This window comes from Hyperolius riggenbachi, chromosome 7 (assembly GCF_040937935.1).
Source record: "Hyperolius riggenbachi isolate aHypRig1 chromosome 7, aHypRig1.pri, whole genome shotgun sequence".
Taxonomy (NCBI): domain Eukaryota; kingdom Metazoa; phylum Chordata; class Amphibia; order Anura; family Hyperoliidae; genus Hyperolius; species Hyperolius riggenbachi.
In genome coordinates, this window is record NC_090652.1 from 197,125,422 (window position 1) to 197,147,425 (window position 22,004).

Below are 22,004 nucleotides of genomic sequence, written 5' to 3' on the forward strand. Positions count from 1 at the left end.
AATGAGTATAGAGGTACTTGTACCCCTTACCCATTTCCTTTAAGAGTTAAAAGTAAATAAACACACAAACACATAGAAAAAGTATTTTAATTGAACAAAAAACATAACCACAAAAAAAGTCCTTTAATATTCTTAATTAACCATTAATACTTACCTGTCCCTTTAAAAGCCAGTTCCCACGCAATATCCTCGGAAATATACTAATCAGTTACAATGTAACAAAGTTGTTACAATGTAACAACTTTGTTACTTTGTAACACCACCGCCGCTGCATACCCGTCTGCGCTGCACGGACCGACAGAGCTCTGAGCTATATAGCTCAGAGCTCTCGAAAGCATCTTTGTATTTGGGCTCCAAGGAGCCCCATTGGCCCTTAGCAGACCAATGGGGTTCCTTCTGATTTGAAGGAACCCCATTGGTCTGCTAAGGACCAATGGGGCTCCTTGGAGCCCAAATACAAAGATGCTTTCGAGAGCTCTGAGCTATATAGCTCAGAGCTCTGTCGGGTGAAGGACGCTAAGTCCCCGCCGGCTCCGCTGCCCTCCCCGCCTCTCCCACATGTCACCTATATACATGCTGGCACCCATGGATGCCAGCATGTATATGGGTGACAGGTGTGGGCGGAGTGGACGGCGGGAGCCGGCGGGGACTTAGCGTGTATGCGGCGGCCGGCAGGTGAGCGGCGAGTGACGTCGGGTGCGGTGGTGTTACAAAGTAACAAAGTTGTTACATTGTAACAACTTTGTTACATTGTAACGGATTAGTATATTTCCGAGGATATTGCGTGGGAACTGGCTTTTAAAGGGACAGGTAAGTATTAATGGTTAATTAAGAATATTAAAGGACTTTTTTCGTGGTTATGTTTTTTGTTCAATTAAAATACTTTTTCTATGTGTTTGTGTGTTTATTTACTTTTAACTCTTAAAGGAAATGGGTAAGGGGTACAAGTACCTCTATACTCATTTCTCCTGGGAGGGGGGGTGGGCATCTGGGGGACCCCTTTTTAAAGGGACTCCCAGATGCCACCATGAACCCCCCCCCCCCAGGAAATCGCGGCTTCCACCTCCACCGCCCATCGGAGGTGGAGAAGAGCCCCTTGTCCTTGGATTGGACAAGGGCTCGGAGGGGGAGGGGAAAGCTTGGCTGCCCCTCCCCTTCCGAGACCCCCCAATCCATGGACCATGCGGGCTGGTATAGTCAGGGTGCGGAGCCCCACGCGGCCGGTGCTCCGCATTCTGGCTATCCCAGTCTGCATGGGGGACAAGGGGTTAAAGAGGTCTGGGAGGGGGGACCCCACGTAGTTGTTTTTTAATATTTCCCACACTCAGAACGAAGTAAGTAAAACTCTTCCCACTTGGGGGAATCTATGAAAACAAAACACTATTGTTACCTGTGCAAAAAAAACTGACATTTTCCGCATTTAAAAGACATTTTTGCCCTTGAAACTTAAAAATCGATTTTCTCAAAAACGATAAGGTCTTTTTTTAAAAAAAATTTTTCCTCTTATTCCCACTGATCCCCTTAATATACCCTGTGAATTTGGTGTTCCTAAATTTTAAGCAGGCTTTGCTATTAACCGTTAAAGTCGGCGGGTTTTTAAATGTATATATTTTTCCTTTGAAACTTTAACATCGATTTTCTCAAAAACGATAAGGTCTTTTTGAAAAAAATTTTTTCCTCTTATTCCTTCTGATCTCCTTAATAATTTCTCCAAATTTGAGGCTTTTAGCACTTAAGGGGGCTTTGCTATTAACCCTTAAAGTCGGCGGCTACCTAACATTGATCCATGCGTCAACTTTTCTGCTTGGCAGCATGACCTTACGCATTAATTGCTAATATGATTTTACGCGTAAGCCTATAACGTAACAACCTGAATTACGGTATTCTTACGCGTAATTGCGTAAGGGCTATGCGTAATTACAGACATGTACCGAAATTGAATGTATATGCCGTAAGCGTAATTCCGTAATGCGTAATAGCGTAAAATTACGCGTAATGATCCGTAAGCGTAGCTTTTTCCATTACGCCCAGCACTGGCTTGATCGACTTAGCTGGTCGATCCGACATGATATCAGCCACTTTTCATTGATTGGGCATACTGCAACACACTCGATGCCCTCTAGATTCTCTCTCGATTTGATAAAATGATCAAATCGAATGGTCAATCGTACAGCAAAATCACTAGATGTATGGGCACCTTTATATTAATAGTTTACCTGGATTACATCTAGTCCCGCAAGGACAGCCGTATTGACAAATGGCGGCGGTCCTTGTAGGGGCATGGGTGGAGCGATCGCGTCATCAGTGACGCGATCCTCCACCTCCGCCTGGCGCCGCTCACCCGCCGCAACATCCCGCCGGCCATACGGAAGCGCCGGCGGGATGTTAACCCGACGATCACCGCATACAAAGTGTATAATACACTTTGTAATGTTTACAAAGTGTATTATACAGGCTGCCTCCTGCCCTGGTGGTCCCAGTGTCCGAGGGACCACCAGGGCAGGCTGCAGCCACCCTAGTCTGCACCAAGCACACTGATTTCCCCCCCGCCCTGCCCCAGATCGCCCACAGCACCCATCAGACCCCCCCTGCCCACCCCCCAGACCCCTGTTTGCACCCAATCACCCCCCTAATCACCCATCAATCACTCCCTGTCACTATCTGTCAATGCTATTTTTTTTTATCCCCCCCCCCTGCCCCCTGCTCCCTCCTGATCACCCCCCCACCCCTAAGATTCTCCCCAGACCCCCCCCCCATGTACTGTATGCATCTATCCCCCCTGATCACCTGTCAATCACCTGTCAATCACCCATCAATCACCCCCTGTCACTGCCACCCATCAATCAGCCCCTAACCTGCCCCTTGCAGGCAATCTGATCACCCACCCACACCAATAGATCGCCCGCAGATCCGACATCAGATCACCACCCAAGCGCAGTGTTTACATCTATTCTCTCCTCTAAACACCCACTAATTACGCATCAATCACCCATCAATCAAGCGCTATCACCACCTGTCACTGTTACCCATCAGATCAGACCCTAATCTGCCCCTTGCGGGCACCCAATCACCCGCCTACATGCTCAGATTGCCCTCAGACCCCCCCTTATCAATTCGCCAGGGCATTATTTACATCTGTCCTTCCCTGTAATAACCCACTGATCACCTGTCAATCACCCATCAATCACCCATCAATCACCCCCTGTCACGGCCATCCATCAAAATCAGCCCCTAACCTGCCCCTTGCGGGCAAACTGATCACCCACCCACATCAATAGATCGCCCGCAGATCCGACATCAGATCACCACCCAAGCGCAGTGTTTACATCTATTCTCTCCTCTAAACACCCACTAATTACCCATCAATCACCCATCAATTACCCCCTATCACCACCTGTCACTGTTACCCATCAGATCAGACCCTAATCTGCCCCTTGCGGGCACCCAATCACCCGCCTACACGCTCAGATTGCCCTCAGACCCCCCCTTATCAATTCGCCAGTGCAATATTTACATCTGTTCTCCCCTGTAATAACCCACTGATTACCTGTCAATCACCTGTCAATCACCCATCAATCACCCCCTGTCACTGCCACCCATCAATCACCCCCTGTCACTGCCACCCATCAATCAGCCCCTAACCTGCCCCTTGCGGGTAAACTGATCACCCACCCACACCAATAGATCGCCCGCAGATCCGACATCAGATCACCTCCCAAGCGCAGTGTTTACATCTATTCTCTACCCTAAACACACACTAATTACCCATCAATCACCCCCTATCACCACCTGTCACTGTTACCCATCAGATCAGACCCTAATCTGCCCCTTGCGGGCACCCAATCACCCGCCTACACGCTCAGATTGCCCTCAGACCCCCCCTTATCAATTCGCCAGTGCAATATTTACATCTGTTCTCCCCTGTAATAACCCACTGATTACCTGTCAATCACCTATCAATCACCCATCAATCACCCCCTGTCACTGCCACCCATCAATCACCCCCTGTCACTGCCACCCATCAATCACCCGCTGTCACTGCCACCCATCAATCAGCCCCTAACCTGCCCCTTACGGGCAATCTGATCATCCACCCACACCAATAGATCGCCCGCAGATCCGACGTCCGATCACCTCCCAAGTGCAGTGTTTACATCTGTTCTCTACCCTAAACACCCACTAATTACCCATCAATCACCCCCTGTCACTGCTACCTATCAGATTAGACCCCTATCTGCCCCTAGGGCACTCAATCACCCGCCCACACCCTCAGAATGCCCTCAGACCCCAGCCCTGATCACCTCGCCAGTGCATTGCTTGCATCTATTCCCCCCTCTAATCACACCTTGAGACACCCATCAATCACCTCCTGTCACCCCCTAGCACACCTACCCATCAGATCAGGCCCTAATTTGCCCCGTGTGGGCTCCTGATCACTCGGCCAAACCCTCAGATCCCCCTCAGACCCCCTTCTGATCACCTCCCCAGTGCATTGATTGCATCTATTTTCCCCTCTAACCACCCCCTGAGACACCCATCAATCACCTCCTGTCACCCCCCTAGCACTCCTATCCATCAGTAGTCTTGAAACGAAATTTCTCAAAATGACCTGTGAAATCCTAAAGGTACTCATTGGACTTTGGGCCCCTTAGCGCAGTTAGGGTGCAAAAAAAGTGCCACACATGTGGTATCGCCGTACTCAGGAGAAGTAGTATAATGTGTTTTGGGGTGTATTTGTACACATACGCATGCTGAGTGGGAGAAAGATCTCTGTAAATGGACAATTGTGTGTAAAAAAAATTAAAAAATTGTCATTTACAGAGATATTTCTCCCACCCAGCATCGGTATGTGTAAAAATACACCCCAAAACACATTATACTACTTCTCCTGAGTACGGCAATACCACATGTGTGGCACTTTTTTGCAGCCTAACTACGCTAAGGGGCCCAAAGTCCAATGAGCACCTTTAGGCTTTACAGGGGTGCTTACAAATTAGCACCCCCCAAAATGTGAGGACAGTAAACACACCCCACAAATGACCCCATTTTGGAAAGTAGACACTTCAAGGTATTCAGAGAGGGGCATGGTGAGTCCGTGGCAGATTTCATTTTTTTTTTGTCGCAAGTTAGAAGAAATGGAAACTTTTTTTTTTTTTTTTTTTTTGTCACAAAGTGTCATTTTTCGCTTACTTGTGACAAAAATTAATATCTTCTATAAACTCAACATGCTTCTTAGTGAATACTTTGGGATGTCTTCTTTCCAAAATGGGGTCATTTGGGGGGTATTTATACTATCCTGGAATTCTAGCCCCTCATGAAACATGTCAGGTGGTCAGAAAAGTCATAGATGCTTGAAAATGGGAAAATTCACTTTTTGCACCATAGTTTGTAAACGCTATAACTTTTACCCAAACCAATAAATATACACTGAATGTTTTTTTTTTTATCAAAAACATGTTTGTCCACATTTTTCGCGCTGCATGTATACAGAAATTTTACTTTATTTGAAAAATGTCAGCACAGAAAGTTAAAAAAATCATTTTTTTGCCAAAATTCATGTCTTTTTTGATGAATATAATAAAAAGTAAAAATCGCAGGAGCAATCAAATAGCACCAAAAGAAAGCTTTATTAGTGACAAAAAAAAGAGCCAAAATTCATTTAGGTGGTAGGTTGTATGAGCGAGCAATAAACCGTCAAAGCTGCAGTGGTCTGAATGAAAAAAAAGTGGCCGGTCCTTAAGGGGGGTAAAGCCCTAGGTCCTCAAGTGGTTAAGAAATCATCTCTTATTACGGTATATACTAAAGTTAATGATGAAAGGGTGCGGAAACCAACACAAAATATATTTACCCTTCACAGGAGGACAGATAAAGGGCTGCAATGGTGGGATAGCGTCCTAGCAGGGTGTTGAATGAGATAAAGTTCTGCCCATTCAATATGTGGCCTAAGAATATAATTCCAGCCCTCTCCCAAAATGCCGGGTCAGGGATGGTATTAAACTCAGGGAATTGTGGATTATGCCAGAGCGGGGTATGGAAGTCATATTTAGTGGAGGAGTAGAGACCGCCAACTCTCTTCCAGACTGTGCAGGCTTGTACTAGGATTGTATTGTGTGATTTGTTTGGAGGGATATATTCGCGGAGTATATCCAGGGCAATACTCTCTTTTGCTGGGTCATTGTCATACCCCAGTGCAGGACAGATAAATGGAATGGCAAGCTATTAAACTTATTCTCAATCAATATTGTAGTATATTTATCCCATATGGAAACAAAACGTCTAGGAATAAAAAAAGGCCTCTATGGATGAACGGAAAGGTTAGAGATAAAATTAAGTAGAACAAGAATGCCTATAAGGTTCTAAAACATGAGGGGACCGAGGCTGCATTAAGCAATTATAAGGAGTGCAATAAGAGTTGTAAAAAGGAAATTAGGCAGGCAAAGATTGAAGCTGAAAATCAAATCGCTAGGAATATCAAATCAAACCCAAAGAAGTTTTACAAGTACATCTACTCTAAAAAAAGAAAAGTTGACTATATTGGTCTACTAAAGGATGAGGGTGGAAACTCAATGGTGGATGACCAAGGTAAGTCAGAGTTATTAAATGCTTTATTTGCTTCTGTCTTCACAAGGGAAACATCACTGTTGCAAATTACAGATGCAGAAAAGTCTCAATCTTCCAATTGTAATATTAAATACTTAACGCAGGTGTAACGATTGTGGAACTTTCTCCGTGATCAGCGCACAACGCGTGCGCTGACACGGAGGAAATCCTCCACAAACGTGTAATTGCAGGCACTCAGCAAAAGGTGCTACGCACCTGTAGAGGGAAATTCCTGTCGGCAGATGGCGCTGGGGAGTGCAGAGGAACCAATCCTCTGTACCTCCACAAATGCCAGACAGGAATTGTACGAAGCGCAGAACGCAATCGCAAGAGAGGCGATTGCGAATGAGAACGAGCAAAGGGACAGGTTGTGCGCCAATCCAGTCACCACCCCGCGACCGCGCACACACAACAGCAGATATGAAATAGGAACGCGATCGCGAGAGGTGCGATCGCCAGACGTGACACAAGGCAGATCAGAATAGAATACGAGGGTAGCAAAGGCACAGCAAATAATACAATGAGAAGATGCGGAAAATAACAAACGCTAGCTAACCGCGAACACCGCACTCATTCGCAACAGTGCACGCGGTTATGCGCGGTCTCCACGTGATAAGCACAATAGAGACAAGCACGCCTAACTAACCATCGACAGACAAACATGAAACAGAGGACGCGAACGCTTGCTTAACGGTTACCTCACCGAGCCTCCAGCAAGCGGTCGTAGCAGACAAGACAGACACACGAAAACAGGGACAAGCGAGAGATAGGATCCACAGCACTAGCGAAAAGTGGCTAGCGCGATCCAGGTACAGAGTAGCAGAACAGAAGGATCCACAGCACTAGCGAAAAGTGGCTAGCGCGATCCCAGGAGACAGAACAGAAGGATCCACAGCGCTAGCGAAAAGTGGCTAGCGCGATCCCAGGAGACAGAACAGAAGGATCCACAGCGCTAGCGAAAAGTGGCTAGCGCGATCCAGAGAGGCAGAACAGAAGAGATAGCTGGTAGCAACCGCTGCACCAGCTATGCTCCAAGAACAGAGATCAGAACGACTTCCTATCGACCACCGCTGGGACAGGACAATCGCAACAGACAAACAAAACAGATAAACAATCCTAACTGCACTAGGGAAATCTGCCTAGCACAGTTTCCAGGAATTACTGTAAGCTGATCTTCAAACAGAGAGTAAGGCTGACACCCCACCAGGAGTGTTACATAGGACGAAATCCTTATGAACAGCAAAGCATTGTGGGACACACATAGTACTTATAGTACACGCCTCCAATGAATGTGGCCAGGCAATTTGCATGACAACGTATGCAAATTCCTCAGCAAGCACAAGCTGCAAAACTGACAGAAGCTCTTCTTTCCAGAGTCCTGCAGCATGCAAACCTACACAATGGTCAAAGGGCTGCCTGCCTGCACAGGCAGCTGAGCAAATCATCACAGTACCCCCCCCCCCTCCAGGGTCGAATTCCAGACGACCCTCAAAACTGCTATTAGCAACAGACTCAAACTGAAGACTCATGAAGGTCGGGGCAGCCCGACAAGGTCCAATTCCAGAGTCAGTCCACCCGAAACCGACCTCATCGGAAACGGAAGCCACCGAAACATGCCCATCAGTACTACCAGTCTCAGTATAACAACCATCAGGACTGTGAACGCCAGAGAAGAAGCCATTGACACCCTCCAGACAATACCCACCACCTTCCAAGGAGCGTCCGAAAATACCAAACCTGCCACAATACCTGTTCGAAGTGTCCCTTACAACACAAAAGCCACTGTTGATCTTATCCAGGGTACCAAGCAAAATTTCTCCCGGAATCTCCCAGAACCTTTTGAAGCTCCACAGAGATCCCAAGAGGACAGAACAATCACCAGGCTCACATGGAGAATTACCAAGAACCCCCATGGAACCAATGACAATTCCGGATTCAGAATTACGAGGACACCCATCAAGATCAAGACTTTCAGGGACCACTTCTGGGCATGCAAGCAGGCAGGCCATATCAGAGCATGTCTCCACCGAGGAAGCATCTGAGTACGCTGGTAACCGAGGCACACTTGGGCTTTCTGGGTCACAGAGCACACTGGGGTACACCAGCACAGGAGAAACCTCAGGAGATGTCAGGGAACTGCCAACCTCAGAGTCCGGCATGACAAGACCAAAACCAGTACCGGACAGAGAATCATCATGAGTGGAGGTCACAGGCACTGGACTTTCAAAAGAAGACTCGGATACAAATTCAGAAATTTCTGTGACAATAATATCATCACTGACTACATATGGGTGAAGCTCCATCAGAGCTGAAAAGGTAGCCAGCAAGGCAGCAATGCCTACGGAAGAGGGTAACACCTCAGAAGGACTTGGGGGGCAGGAGACATCTCCTACAAGTTCTGCACCCTTTGGGAGGAACTCGGAGACCTCCAGAACATCAAACAAGACCTCAGGAACATAATTTTTCAAGTTTTCTAAGAAGGATTCTGTACTATCCATGTTACAGGGCAAAACGAACTTTATTTTGAGAACAGGGCAGATGTCCCAGGGAAGGTTCCACCATAAACTGAGACTGAATTTCATCATCATGAGTGGAACGTACAGGAATATTCACTGGACCACACACTGACTCCCTAACTTTAATCTCGCTGCACCCAGAATTCTGCGTAGCAGTCAAACTAGCTTGCAACTCCAAAACTGCAGAAAGACAGGTAAAAATAGCAGCAATACCTAGACGAGCCTCTAGGGGCAGGAGATATTGTACAAGGCAATATTGACTCATCCAGAGTACAGGGTGGAGAGTCAGAACTTTCTTCAAAGCAAGAAAGGGACTCCCAAATGTCAGTGTGATAGGACATCGTTTTGTTATTCATGGTACAGGGCAGGCTCAGAGAAAGCGTCTCTGAATAAGGCAAAGAAGGTTCAGCATCAGATTCGCAAAACCGAAGCGCTGTCTCACTCTTAGATTCGGCTAACAATGTCGAATCCGAGGAATCAGAACGCAAAACCTGCGAATCAAAATTCACTTTAGGTTGTGAAACTGATGCTTCCATAGCGCAAACCTCCGCGATCTGCGGAGCAGACTGCAAGGCATCTAGGACCGAAACACTGGAGCAACTGTCTCCAGGCAACGGGCCCTTACAGGTGAGAACAGGGTGAGACAGGGAATCATTTGCAGAAGAAATAGCGACATCAACAGGATAAACTTTATTAGGCATATTAATTTTACTTTTGACGCTGCACAGTCGAGAAACTTTTTGCCATAGCAGGGTCACAGATGGAAGATCTCAAAGATCTGTTTCTAAATGACAAAGGATCCCACACATCCTTGAGGAAACCGGCAGACTCATGCCGATCACAATCCGCAGGAAGATTGAGAAACAGGCATCAGATCGCACAGATTCAAACTGCACACTGTCAGGAGAGAATACTTCAGGATTCGCACAGGAATCAACCACAGCAGCATACTCATTCATTTCAGATTCCACAAAGTTAAGACTCTCATGCTTTACCCCAGAAAGGCAGGAACAATCATCCGACAACGATGTCTCTTTATTGGAATCAATTGGTTGGTGTGTGTGCAACTCATCCAAAATCGTTTGCCATACATAGATCACCAGATCCACATCATCCTTGTCACATTCATCGGAATCAATCAGAAGGTACATAGAATCAAGACAAGCATTCAAGACATCTTCGCTTTTTGCGATGTAAAAATCGCAAAAGGCTTTCCAATCAAAATCAATTTCCTCCAGCAAGGCCCCAACATCCCAGGAAGCAAATGGGGGTTCAAACAGGCCAGTATCCAGATAATCTCCATAGGGGTGGAGTTCCGGAACAAGAACAGATTTTTTAACTGCTTTAATATAGTGTGCGATCCTACCTACAGCAGGATCCACATAAGCTTTGGATTGGGGCAAAAAACCTGGAGATTGAGCAACATCATCATACACATCATTAGGGAGTGTTTTATTCAGATGCTTGCGCTTTTTAGTTTTTCCCTTTTTTGCAACTTTGCATGTCTGCTGTTTAAAACCTGAAGTGGCAACAGACACATTGAACTGATTGTCATACTGAAAGGTTTTGCATGGAAGGGAAAGATCAGCTGACCTATCAGCAGCTACACACTCAATCAGAGCAGGTGGCAAGCCAGGCAGTTTAAACCAGTGAGAGAATATCACTGCAAGAAAGTGATACAGATTATCATTCCAGGAATTGATTTTTAACAGATCATATGCCCAGGTGAACAAATCGTCTTTTAAGAGCACATAGGCAAAAAGAAGAGCCGACATGGACGGATCAGAAATCTGAAAGGTGGGATTCAGACAAAACCTCACACATTCAGAAAGAAATTCCGCCTTGGTTTCTGAATTTAGCCTTTTAAAGCTCTTAAAGACACAGGACCCAAACTCGACAAAATCGTACATATCAGAAATTCCGTCTACACTGGGGTTTTGGGTTGGGCTGTTCATACTGTAACAATTGTGGAACTTTCTCCGTGATCAGCGCACAACGCGTGCGCTGACACGGCGGAAATCCTCCACAAGCGTGTAATTGCAGGCACCCAGCAAAAGGTGCTACGCACCTGTAGAGGGAAATTCCTGTCGGCAGATGGCGCTGGGGAGTGCAGAGGAACCAATCCTCTGTACCTCCACAAATGCCAGACAGGAATTGTACGAAGCGCAGAACGCAATCGCAAGAGAGGCGATTGCGAATGAGAACGAGCAAAGGGACAGGTTGTATGTGTGTGCGCCAATCCAGTTGCCACCCCGCGACTGCGCACACACAACAGCAGATATGAAATAGGAACGCGATCGCGAGAGGTGCGATCGCCAGACGTGACACAAGGCAGATCAGAATAGAATACGAGGGTAGCAAAGGCACAGCAAATAATACAATGAGAAGATGCGGAAAATAACAAACGCTAGCTAACCGCGAACACCGCACTCATTCGCAACAGTGCACGCGGTTATGCGCGGTCTCCACGTGATAAGCACAATAGAGACAAGCACGCCTAACTAACCATCGACAGACAAACATGAAACAGAGGACGCAAACGCTTGCTTAACGGTTACCTCACCGAGCCTCCAGCAAGCGGTCGTAGCAGACAAGACAGACACACGAAAACAGGGACAAGCAAGAGATAGGATCCACAGCACTAGCGAAAAGTGGCTAGCATGATCCAGGTACAGAGTAGCAGAACAGAAGGATCCACAGCACTAGCGAAAAGTGGCTAGCGCGATCCCAGGAGACAGAACAGAAGGATCCACAGCGCTAGCGAAAAGTGGCTAGCGCGATCCCAGGAGACAGAACAGAAGGATCCACAGCGCTAGCGAAAAGTGGCTAGCGCGATCCAGAGAGGCAGAACAGAAGAGATAGCTGGTAGCAACCGCTGCACCAGCTATGCTCCAAGAACAGAGATCAGAACGACTTCCTATCGACCACCGCTGGGACAGGACAATCGCAACAGACAAACAAAACAGATAAACAATCCTAACTGCACTAGGGAAATCTGCCTAGCACAGTTTCCAGGAATTACTCTAAGCTGATCTTCAAACAGAGAGTAAGGCTGACACCCCACCAGGAGTGTTACATAGGACGAAATCCTTATGAACAGCAAAGCATTGTGGGACACACATAGTACTTATAGTACACGCCTCCAATGAATGTGGCCAGGCAATTTGCATGACAACGTATGCAAATTCCTCAGCAAGCACAAGCTGCAAAACTGACAGAAGCTCTTCTTTCCAGAGTCCTGCAGCATGCAAACCTACACAATGGTCAAAGGGCTGCCTGCCTGCACAGGCAGCTGAGCAAATCATCACAGCAGGAAGAAGTGAATGCAAGACTAAATAAATTAAAAATAGACAAGGCGCCTGGCCCGGATGGCATGCATCCTCGGGTCCTAAGGGAATTAAGTTCCGTTATCGTATCGATAAACCTTATCTTTTGTGACTTTCTTTCAACTGGCAGAGTTCCAGTAAATTGGCATACAGCCCACGTTTTCCCATTATTTAAGAAGGGCAAAAAATCAGATCCAGGAAATTACAGACCTGTAAGCTTAACATCAGTTGTATGCAAACTATTTGAGGGGTTACTAAGAGATACTATACAAGACTTCATAGTAGAAAATAATCTTATTTCTCAGCATCAGCATGGGTTTACTAAAGGCAGGTCCTGTCTGACTAACATGCTCAGATTTTATGAGGTAGTGAACGCTAACGTGGATATTGGGAATGCTGTAGATGTGATATACTTGGACTTTGCAAATGCCTTCAACACTGTTCCCCACAAAAGTCTGGTGCAAAAGTTGAGGATGCAAGGAAAAGTCTGTGCGTATGGATAGGGAACTGGCTAATGGACAGAAAACAAAGAGTTGTGGTCAATGGATCATACTCAAAATGGGTGGCTGTTAGCAGTGGGGTCCCACAGGGGTCAGTACTGGGTCCAGTGCTCTTCAATTTATTTATTAATGATCTAGTAGATGCAGTAGAAAGCAATGTCGCTATTTTTGCAGATGATACAAAATTGTGTAGAATCATCAACTCTCAGGAAGATAGTGACATATTGCAACAGGATCTGGATAGGATGGCTATATGGGCACATAAATGGCAGATGAATTTCAATGTTGAAAAAGTCATGCATTTTGGGCGTACCAATGGTTTAGCACCATACAAAATAAACGGGATACATATGGGACATCAAACTTGGAGAAGGACTTAGGCGTACTCATCGACAACACGTTAAATAATCATATTCAATGCCAAGCCACTGCAGCTAAAGCTAATAAAATTATTGGATGCATTAAAAGGGAAATAAAAACTCGAGATGCTAGCATAATATTGCCGCTGTTTAACTCTCTAGTAAGGCCACATCTGGAATATGGAATTCAGTTCTGGGCACCACATTACAGGAAAGATATTGCAGTTTTAGAGCAGGTGCAGAGACGAGCAACAAAATTGATACGAGGGATGGAAGGTCTCACTTACCAAGAAAGGTTAGATAAACTGGGTTTATTTAGTCTAGAGAAAAGACGAATCAGAGGGGATCTAATTAACATGTATAAATACATCAGAGGGCAATATAAAAGCTTGGCGGATGAGCTTTTTGTCCCTAGGCCTTCTCAAAGGACTAGAGGACATGATCTGCACATGGAGAAAAAACGTTTTAGCCATTTATTTAGGAAAGGGTTCTTTACAGTAAGAGCGATTAAGATGTGGAATGCACTGCCACAGGAAGTAGTTATGGCATTTAAAGGGGGCTTTGACACTTTCCTTACATTGAAAGACATCCATGGCTATAATTACTAGGTAATGCCCAGTGGTGTTGATCCAGGGATTTTATCTGATTGCCATCTGAAGTCGGGAAGGAATTTTTTTCCTTTTGGGGCTAATTGGACCAGACGTGTATAGGTTTTTCGCCTGCCTCTGGATCAACAGGGATATGTGAGGAAGAGGGCTGGTGTTGTACTTTGTTTTCTGGTTGAACTCGATGGACGTATGTCTTTTTTCAACCCAAATAACTATGTAACTATATGTAACTGTGTTTTTTTTATCTGTCAGGCAATTATTGGCGTAAATGGGATTAGGCAGGAACTATTTTAGATCTTTTCTGGAATCATCCCAAGATTAAAGGAATCTAATTGTTATCATAAAATGGTCTGGTGTGATAAAATATTTAGGAAGGAAATGGAAAGAATAAGATCCTCCTTCATAAAACGTGAACTGTGTATCCAGTACAAACTGAACACATGAATTGTTTTAGTCAATATCAAATGTTGAAACTGATGAAAACAGCATATGGATACAGAATATCTGTAGGATTCTAAATATCTTTAAACTTGATATGGTAAAGTGAGCATCATTTTAAGAAAAGAGCCTACGATTTACATAGATTGTCACACATTTTTGTGTAACACAAGAAGTGCCCAATAAGTTAATTGTGGAATTATTACAGTGTGATAGTGTTGTGTACTATAAAAAAGAAGCACATACAAAAGTCTTAATAACCTTCTTAAAAGGTTTTTTAACCAAACTTCACACACAGAATATAGTACTTTTAGTCTCCTTAATTCAGAAGTGTTTCTTCAACACACATGCTTGGTGTGATTTGCCTTCTTAAAACAGAAGGAAGTTTGCAATAATTCAGCTTTTAAGTGAACATCTGTGGCTACCCACAATGCACCACTACTAAATATGCAAATTATCTCTTTATGCCAGTGTAAGCCAGGCTAGCATCCAGAACCGCTGGTGTATAGCAAGCCTATAGCGTTACATTTTACACAGCCACATCAACCCCACATGTAGACAGGCTGTTTCAGACTTTTGGTCCTCATGGCAGGGATTGATATGGCTGTACAAGCTAGGGCTTATAAGAGCAAAGAAAACAGCGCTGGGCACTCCAGGTCAATGCTTAATTCCATCAGGTACAGCCGTTTCATAGGTTAATTACCCGCTTCCTCAGTTTCTCGCTGTCAGACCTATTTCTACCCCCTTACTTTGCCTGTAATATGTACCTGTACCTGATGGAATAAATCCCATTGACCTGGAGTGCCCAGCGCTGTTTTCTTTGCTCCTACAAGTTGAATCTTCATGCTGTGAGCAGTTGGGGAGCTTTGAGTTCTCAGGTACTTTGCTCAGCCCATTGTGTGACGGCCACTTTCTGAATTCTACACGCTATTATTATAAGCTAGGGTTTAGACCAGTACAATAAAGTAACCAAGCAGCTCGGGTTGACCCAAACCACTAGGAATGTAAAGGGGGCTAAAAGAGATCGAAAAACCCTCCTACTAAAAAGCAATGCTTGGTGTGATTTGCCTTCTTAAAACAGAAGGAAACTTACAATAATTCAGCTTTTAAGTGAACATCTGTGGCTACCCACAATGCACCACTACTGAATATGCAAATGATCTCTTTTTGCCCCTGTAAGCCCAGCTAGAATCCAGAACCGCTGGCATATAGAAAGCCTATAGCTTTCAATTTTACACTGCCGCATCAACCCCGCATGTAGACATCCTGTTTCTGACTTTTGGTCCTCATCAGTATATGGCAGGGATTGATATGGCTGTATGGGATAGGGCTTAAGGTGGTCACACACCATACAATTTTTGAAATATCTGTTCAATTCAAGAATTGTAATCAATTTTTCTGACTGTAACATTTCAAAAATATGACCAATGTACCACACGTGTTCAATTTTTTTCCAAATATGATAAAAATGATTGGAAAATTTGATAAATTTGCTAGGGTGTGTATATTAATAAATTAACAATCTAACACACACCATACAATCTTTAGAAAAATGTCCAGCTTTCCGGATCGATAAAAATAAAAACAATGGAAATCCGATTTTTCAGTCTAATGAAAAAAAAAAGCATTCAATTTTATCTGGAGATCCGATCATGTTTATCGAATTGTCGTAAAATTGGATAGTTTTATTGTATCGTGTGCGGCCACCTTTGGACCATTACAACAAAGTAACCAAGCAGCTCGGGGTGACGCAAACACAAACCAGTTAAAGGACAGCTAAAGCGAGAGGGATATGGAGGCTGCCATATTTGCTTCCTTTTAAGCAATACCAGTTGCCTGGCAATCCTGTTGATTCTCTTCCTCTAATACTTTAAGCCATAGACCCTGAACAAGCAAATGCAGATTAAGTGTTTCTGATATTATTGTCATATCTGACTAGATTAGCTGCATGCTTGTTTCTGGTGTTATTCAGACACAACTGCAACCAAATACACCAGCACTGCTGCCAGGCAACTTGTATTGTTTATAAGGAAATAAATACGGCAACCACTATATTCCTCTCACATCAGTTGTCCTTTAAAATTTAGCACTCTCTTTTTCCACAGGCATCATTTTAATTAATTTGTGTAACATTTCTTAGGACCGACTTTGGAGAAAATCTCGATCAAGCTATGAGAATGGCACGTGCTATGGGGTGGACCTGAATCGAAACTTCAATATTACATGGTGCAGTAAGTCGCCTATAAAAATCTGTTATAGAAATTAACATTAATATTTAAAATGCAGTTATGTTTCCCAGCAGAGATGTTTATATACTTAACCACATCAGTGTATTGTTCATCTGATTGCTATTTGCTTTATTCCAAGTTGTTTTACAGCTTTAATGGGCATTCACATCCAATGAATGAGAAACAATTTTTTGTATTACTGTAGCTAGTAACTCATTGCTGTTTTTATATTATCCAAGTATTTCTTTTAGCTATTAATGACCAATAAAACAATTCCAAGTCAGTTTGTCTCCAAACCCTTCCTGATGTTCTCTGGTTGCTGAGGGACAACCTAGGGCATGGGGTGTCAAACTCAAATAGATGGAGGGCCGAAATGAAAAACTTAGACCAGGTCAAGGGCCAACAGTCATATTTATCTCACCCCCATTTGAAATGAACGCACAACACCCAACAATTTGCACCACATGCAATAGCCAACAACAAACCTCAGTATAGGTAAGTAGGTAGTAAACCAGGTATAGATGACCCCTGTATAAAAAGCCAGGTATAGGTGCCCCAAGCATAGGTAGCCAATAATAGAAGCCTCCGTATAGATAGTCTGGCATAGATGTCCCCATTATAGGTTAGTCAGGAATCTGTGAACCGAGTATAGGTTAGTCTGGCATATGTGCCACCAGTGCAGGTTAGCCGGTAGGTGCCCCCAGTGTAGGTTAGCCGGTAGGTGCCCCCAGTATAGGTTAGTAAGGAATCTGTGCCCCCAGTATAGGTTATTCAGGCACAGGTACCGCTGGGTAGGTGCCCAGTATAGGTAGACAGGCATTGGTGCACCCTGTGTAGGTTAGCTAAATAGGTGCCCCTAGTATAGGTAGACAGGAATAGGTGCACCCAGTATAGGTTAGCTAGGTAGGTGCTCCAAGAATAGGTAGACAAGCATAGGTGCACTCAGTATAGGTTAGCTAGGTAGGTGCCCCCAGTAAAGGTAGACAGGCATAGGTGTACCCAGTATAGGTTAGCTAGGTAGGTGCCTGCAGTAAAGATAGACAGGCATAGGTGCACCCAGTATAGGAGTAAAGGTAGACAGGCATATGTGCACCCAGTATAGGTTAGCTAGGTAGGTGCCCCCAGTATTAGCAGGAGATTTGGTCGCAGCCGGCGCCACAACAGGCCGTAATAGGAATTATGGCTATAGCGGCGCACAGAGTGTAACTTTGGCGCCATCAGAAGACGGAGCTGAAGTTACATTTAAAACACTGTAATTCGGAAAATGAATTACATCATTCCCCACTATCCATGGCGGCCTGGAGGGGGAATATTAATTAACACGGCCGGGACTTGTGCGGCAGCAGGATGAGCCATATACCGGCTGTATCCTGCGCCCAAGTCTCCTGGCGCCCATTCATCTCGTACGCCTCCTGTCTCTCCTCTCTCTTACACGCTGTGAAAAAAGATGTGATTTGATCCAAGCAAGCAGAGAGTAGGGGAGGGAGGGGCAGGGGAGGGAACCAGGCTGGAGTGGAGGACACATGTTGAGGGTCTACTCTGGCAAGGCTTCAGTATGAGGCGAAAGAAGGAAGTGCTACTACAGATATAAATGTGAGTCTTTACTATACACTATGATGTACCAGATGTAAACTTTATATGTTCATAACTGTACACAATGCATAGACTACATATATGTATTGCCATTCAAACCTTTTTTTTGGGGCCAGAAATGCTCTTTAATATTGTGCACTTTTATACACCAGGATGTAGGGAATGGATGGATGGTGGCCTGGTGGGACACAGCCCATGATGCAGCAACCCATGATGCAAAATCCCAACACAAAGATTGAGCTGATGAAGTTTTCTTGGTTTGGCCACTGGCAGCTTATGTTATTGAAAAAAAAAACTACATAATTGCCTGTCTGTCTGTTCTCCACTCTCCGCCTCCTGCTCCCTCCAGCCACATACAACACCTCTAGATGCAGCATCGCATCGCTTCCTGTATGTCATGTGACATACAGGAAGCAAAGTGATGCATCTAGCAGTGCTGTACGCGGCTAGAGGGAGCAGGAGGCGGGGAGCGGGGGACAGACAGCGTTGGACTCGGTTCTGCTGCTGCGGGGACATGCCCTGGCACTCGGGGGGACGTTTGAACCTGCTTCTTCAAACTTCCCCCACACGGAAATGATGTCCTCGCGACGGGATCGGGCCGTTCGCATCGGCGGGTCATTCATAAGTCAGGCGTTCGTAAATCGGGGACTACCTGTACTTATTAATTACACATTGAAAAAGAGCATGTATAGGCTTCAATCATCAATGTGTGTAATAAGCAGGAATTTATACATACTGTATTTTAACAACTTTTCATATACATTATATTGCCAAAAGTGGGAATTGTGACTTGTCAGATTAGAGATGGTGCTTTGTGTGTGCTCCCAAACAGTGGTGGCTGCATGTTATTGCCTCGCTGCTGGTTGATTGAGGCCTCTTTTCCACGGACTGTTGAACTGTGTGCTCATCAAGCAGTTAGCAGGCAGCATTAAGCAGATACCAGGCAGCAACAAGTAGTTACCAGGCAGCAGTGAGCAGTTGTGAGAGTTTGAGAGGCATTTCACTGCCTATCAACAGTCCGTGAAAAAGAGGCCTAAGGGCCCTTTCACACCAGAGGGCTTTTTCGGCGTTTTAACGCCACGGCCGAAGTTGGCGTTTTCCTAGGTAAAAGAAAATCCATAGACTTTCATTTTACCATTCACACTAAAAGCCGCGTTTTGGAGCGTTGCGTTTCAACGCTCCCAGGCGCTTTTTCTGGGCCTACCGCGGCGTTTCTCATTACAATAGATTGTAATGTATAGGCGTTAAAACGCCTTAAAAAAGGCCTGCAGCCAAAACGCAGCGTTTTAGCCTTTCACCGCTGCTTGTAGTGTGAAAGAGCGCTAAGGGGAATTGTTTTCACAGCTAGCAAATGTAAGGTGGCAGAGATTGCTGACAAATAAGGGAAGTTCTATGACTGCTGGCAAGTTGGAGAACTGCTGTGACTACTAGTGGAAGGGTGTGAGTGAGCACTGGCAGTGTTGTAAGGCCCTTGATACTGTTTGCCGGGTGGAGGTGGCTGTTTGTTGACAGGTTGTGAAGAGGCCATTCTAGTGCTCATGTGCTCCATCATCACTCACTTGACTGACCACATTCATCTCTAATGCATGCAGGGCCGGCCTTAGGTTTCACAGCACCCTGAGCGAAACATGAATTTTGTGCCCCCCCCTTCACCCTCTTCCCGCGAGCGCGCACACACGCACACACACACAATTCACCTTTTCTCCTGAGATATCTCCTTGGACAGTGGTTCCCAACCTTTTTGACGTCGTGACACATCACGCCAAATGCTCAGATCTGTGACACTTCACATATGTATAATAGGAAAAATACTATTAATAACCACGAATGGATGGAAAGCGTGCATTATCCTGAATATACTTAAAAATGAAGGCTAGAACCTTTCAGGAATATTAATAAAAACAATCAGTGGGACAGTTAGCCCCCCCCTGCTCCTCCCATTTAGAATGATAGCACAGCACCGACAATTTGCACCACGTGTTATAGCTGCAGTGCGCCCCCCCTCCCCCCCAAAAAAAACTCTCTCAGGCTCAGTATAGGTAGGAAGCCAGGTATAGGTGCCCCCAGTATAGGATCTCATGTGTAGGCGCCCTCAATATAGGTTACCAAGCATAGGTGCCCCAGTATAGGAAGTAAGTTGAAGGTCTCCATTGCCCCATGGGTAGCCAGGCATAGGTGCCTCCAGTATAGGTAGCCAGGTGTTGGTGCCCTCAGTAAAGGTAGCCAGCTATAGGTGCCCCCTTGGAAGCCGGCGCCCTGAGCGACCACTCCGGTCGCTCAGGTCAAAGGCCGGCTATGAATGCATGGATTCAGCTAGTTTCCACTGTCCTCACTTAAGTCATCTATGATTTGATAGTGAAGTTAGTGGAGACCAGAAGATTCCACGTGGCAGAGAAAAATGCTGCCAAGCAGTGCAGTGGGTAAAAAAAGCATCAATGCAGCCTTCTTCTAGTTTGCCAGAAAAGAGAGCAGCCAGAGCAGGTGGCACAAAGTTGGGGTGGGGGAGAGTGTAGAATGTTGGAGCGACATGCCCCAAATACCAGCCAGACCTGTTGGCTGCTCTGCCAAACTAAAACTGTGTATTTCCTGTATCCAAAGGATTTAAGCTGTTGGTCTGGTATACTGTATATTGCCTTGCATGAAGCATTGTTTTAAAATGATTTCCACATAACAGATATCAATCTGCAATTTACAGGTTATGGATCATCAACAAATTGTTCCGACAATTCTTACTGTGGCACTTCACCTGTGTCTGAGCCAGAGACTAGAGCTGTGGTAGACTTTGTGGAGAGCAGGAAATCAGACATTATCTGCTACCTGACAATGCACTCATATAGTCAGTACATCTTGACTGCATATGGCTACACCAGAGATCTACCAGAGAGCTATAATACAACGGTAATGATAAAAATTATGATTGTTATGCATTTCAAAAGAAAACGTATTTGCTACACACACGTATACTGTAGGTAGAGAGATAGATAGATTTCATATAGACTCATATTCCCATATACTCATATATACTTGCTGAACGCGCAGGACTTGCGGCACCTTGAACTGTGGCCATGCGACAGTGAAGGCTGCAAGAGGAACGTCCTCTTGGAAATGGGAAAAAGTAGGTAAGTTAGTTTAATGCTCCCCCTGCCCCTCCCACAAAGTAGACATAATTTCTAAACCTCACTTTGGGGGAGGCTCATTTTAAATATTTTTATAGATGAGGGCCTCAGTTCCCTTTAACAAATGCTACCATTCTGCTGCATGAAATTGTATCTGAAAGACGCTTTTGACCAGGAACCTGAACTCCCTGACAAGCATGCAGGGAGGCGCACAAGTCTTCTTTTTGCCCCAATTTACATCTGACTTCTAAATTGTACTTTCTATATATATTTCACAGATAATGGCAGCACAGATGGCAGCATCAGAGCTGAAGAAAAAGTATGGCACAGTTTATAAAGTGGGGAGTTTTGCTCATCTTCTCTGTAAGTATATTTACATATTTAAAACTTCCTAACTGTGCATAAAAAGTAATAGCATGCATTACATTTTCTGTGTCTCGAAAGTCATAGGAAATATATGTAATAAGCTGATATGAATCTGACTTGCTAAGATTACTAACAAATGTAAAATATACCTGTAGGGAAAGAAAAGTGCTTCTATGGGATACTCATCTCAAGAGGGGAAAGCCTCTGGATCCTGGAGAGGCTTTCCTCCTCCTCCTGCACTGGTCTGTTCGTGCTCTGGGACCCCCCTGAAATGGACAGCACGTGCATGCGCGCTGGCATGTACCCGCTCAAGTTCCAGCGGATAAAGCCAAGTCTGGTCGGGTCCGTGTTACT

The 22,004-nt window shown here is 45.0% G+C and overlaps 1 protein-coding gene across 1 annotated transcript in view; it reads left to right on the forward strand.

Annotated features, from left to right (window-relative positions):
• The window catches only part of CPO (carboxypeptidase O), a 216,965-nt gene that overhangs the window by 172,765 nt on the left and 22,196 nt on the right, over positions 1 to 22,004 (forward strand). The window contains exons 9-11 of the mRNA XM_068247357.1: positions 16,488 to 16,578; positions 20,864 to 21,066; positions 21,563 to 21,647. Of these exons, the coding sequence (XP_068103458.1) occupies positions 16,488 to 16,578; positions 20,864 to 21,066; positions 21,563 to 21,647 (379 nt within the window). The remainder of the gene's footprint in view (positions 1 to 16,487; positions 16,579 to 20,863; positions 21,067 to 21,562; positions 21,648 to 22,004) is intronic.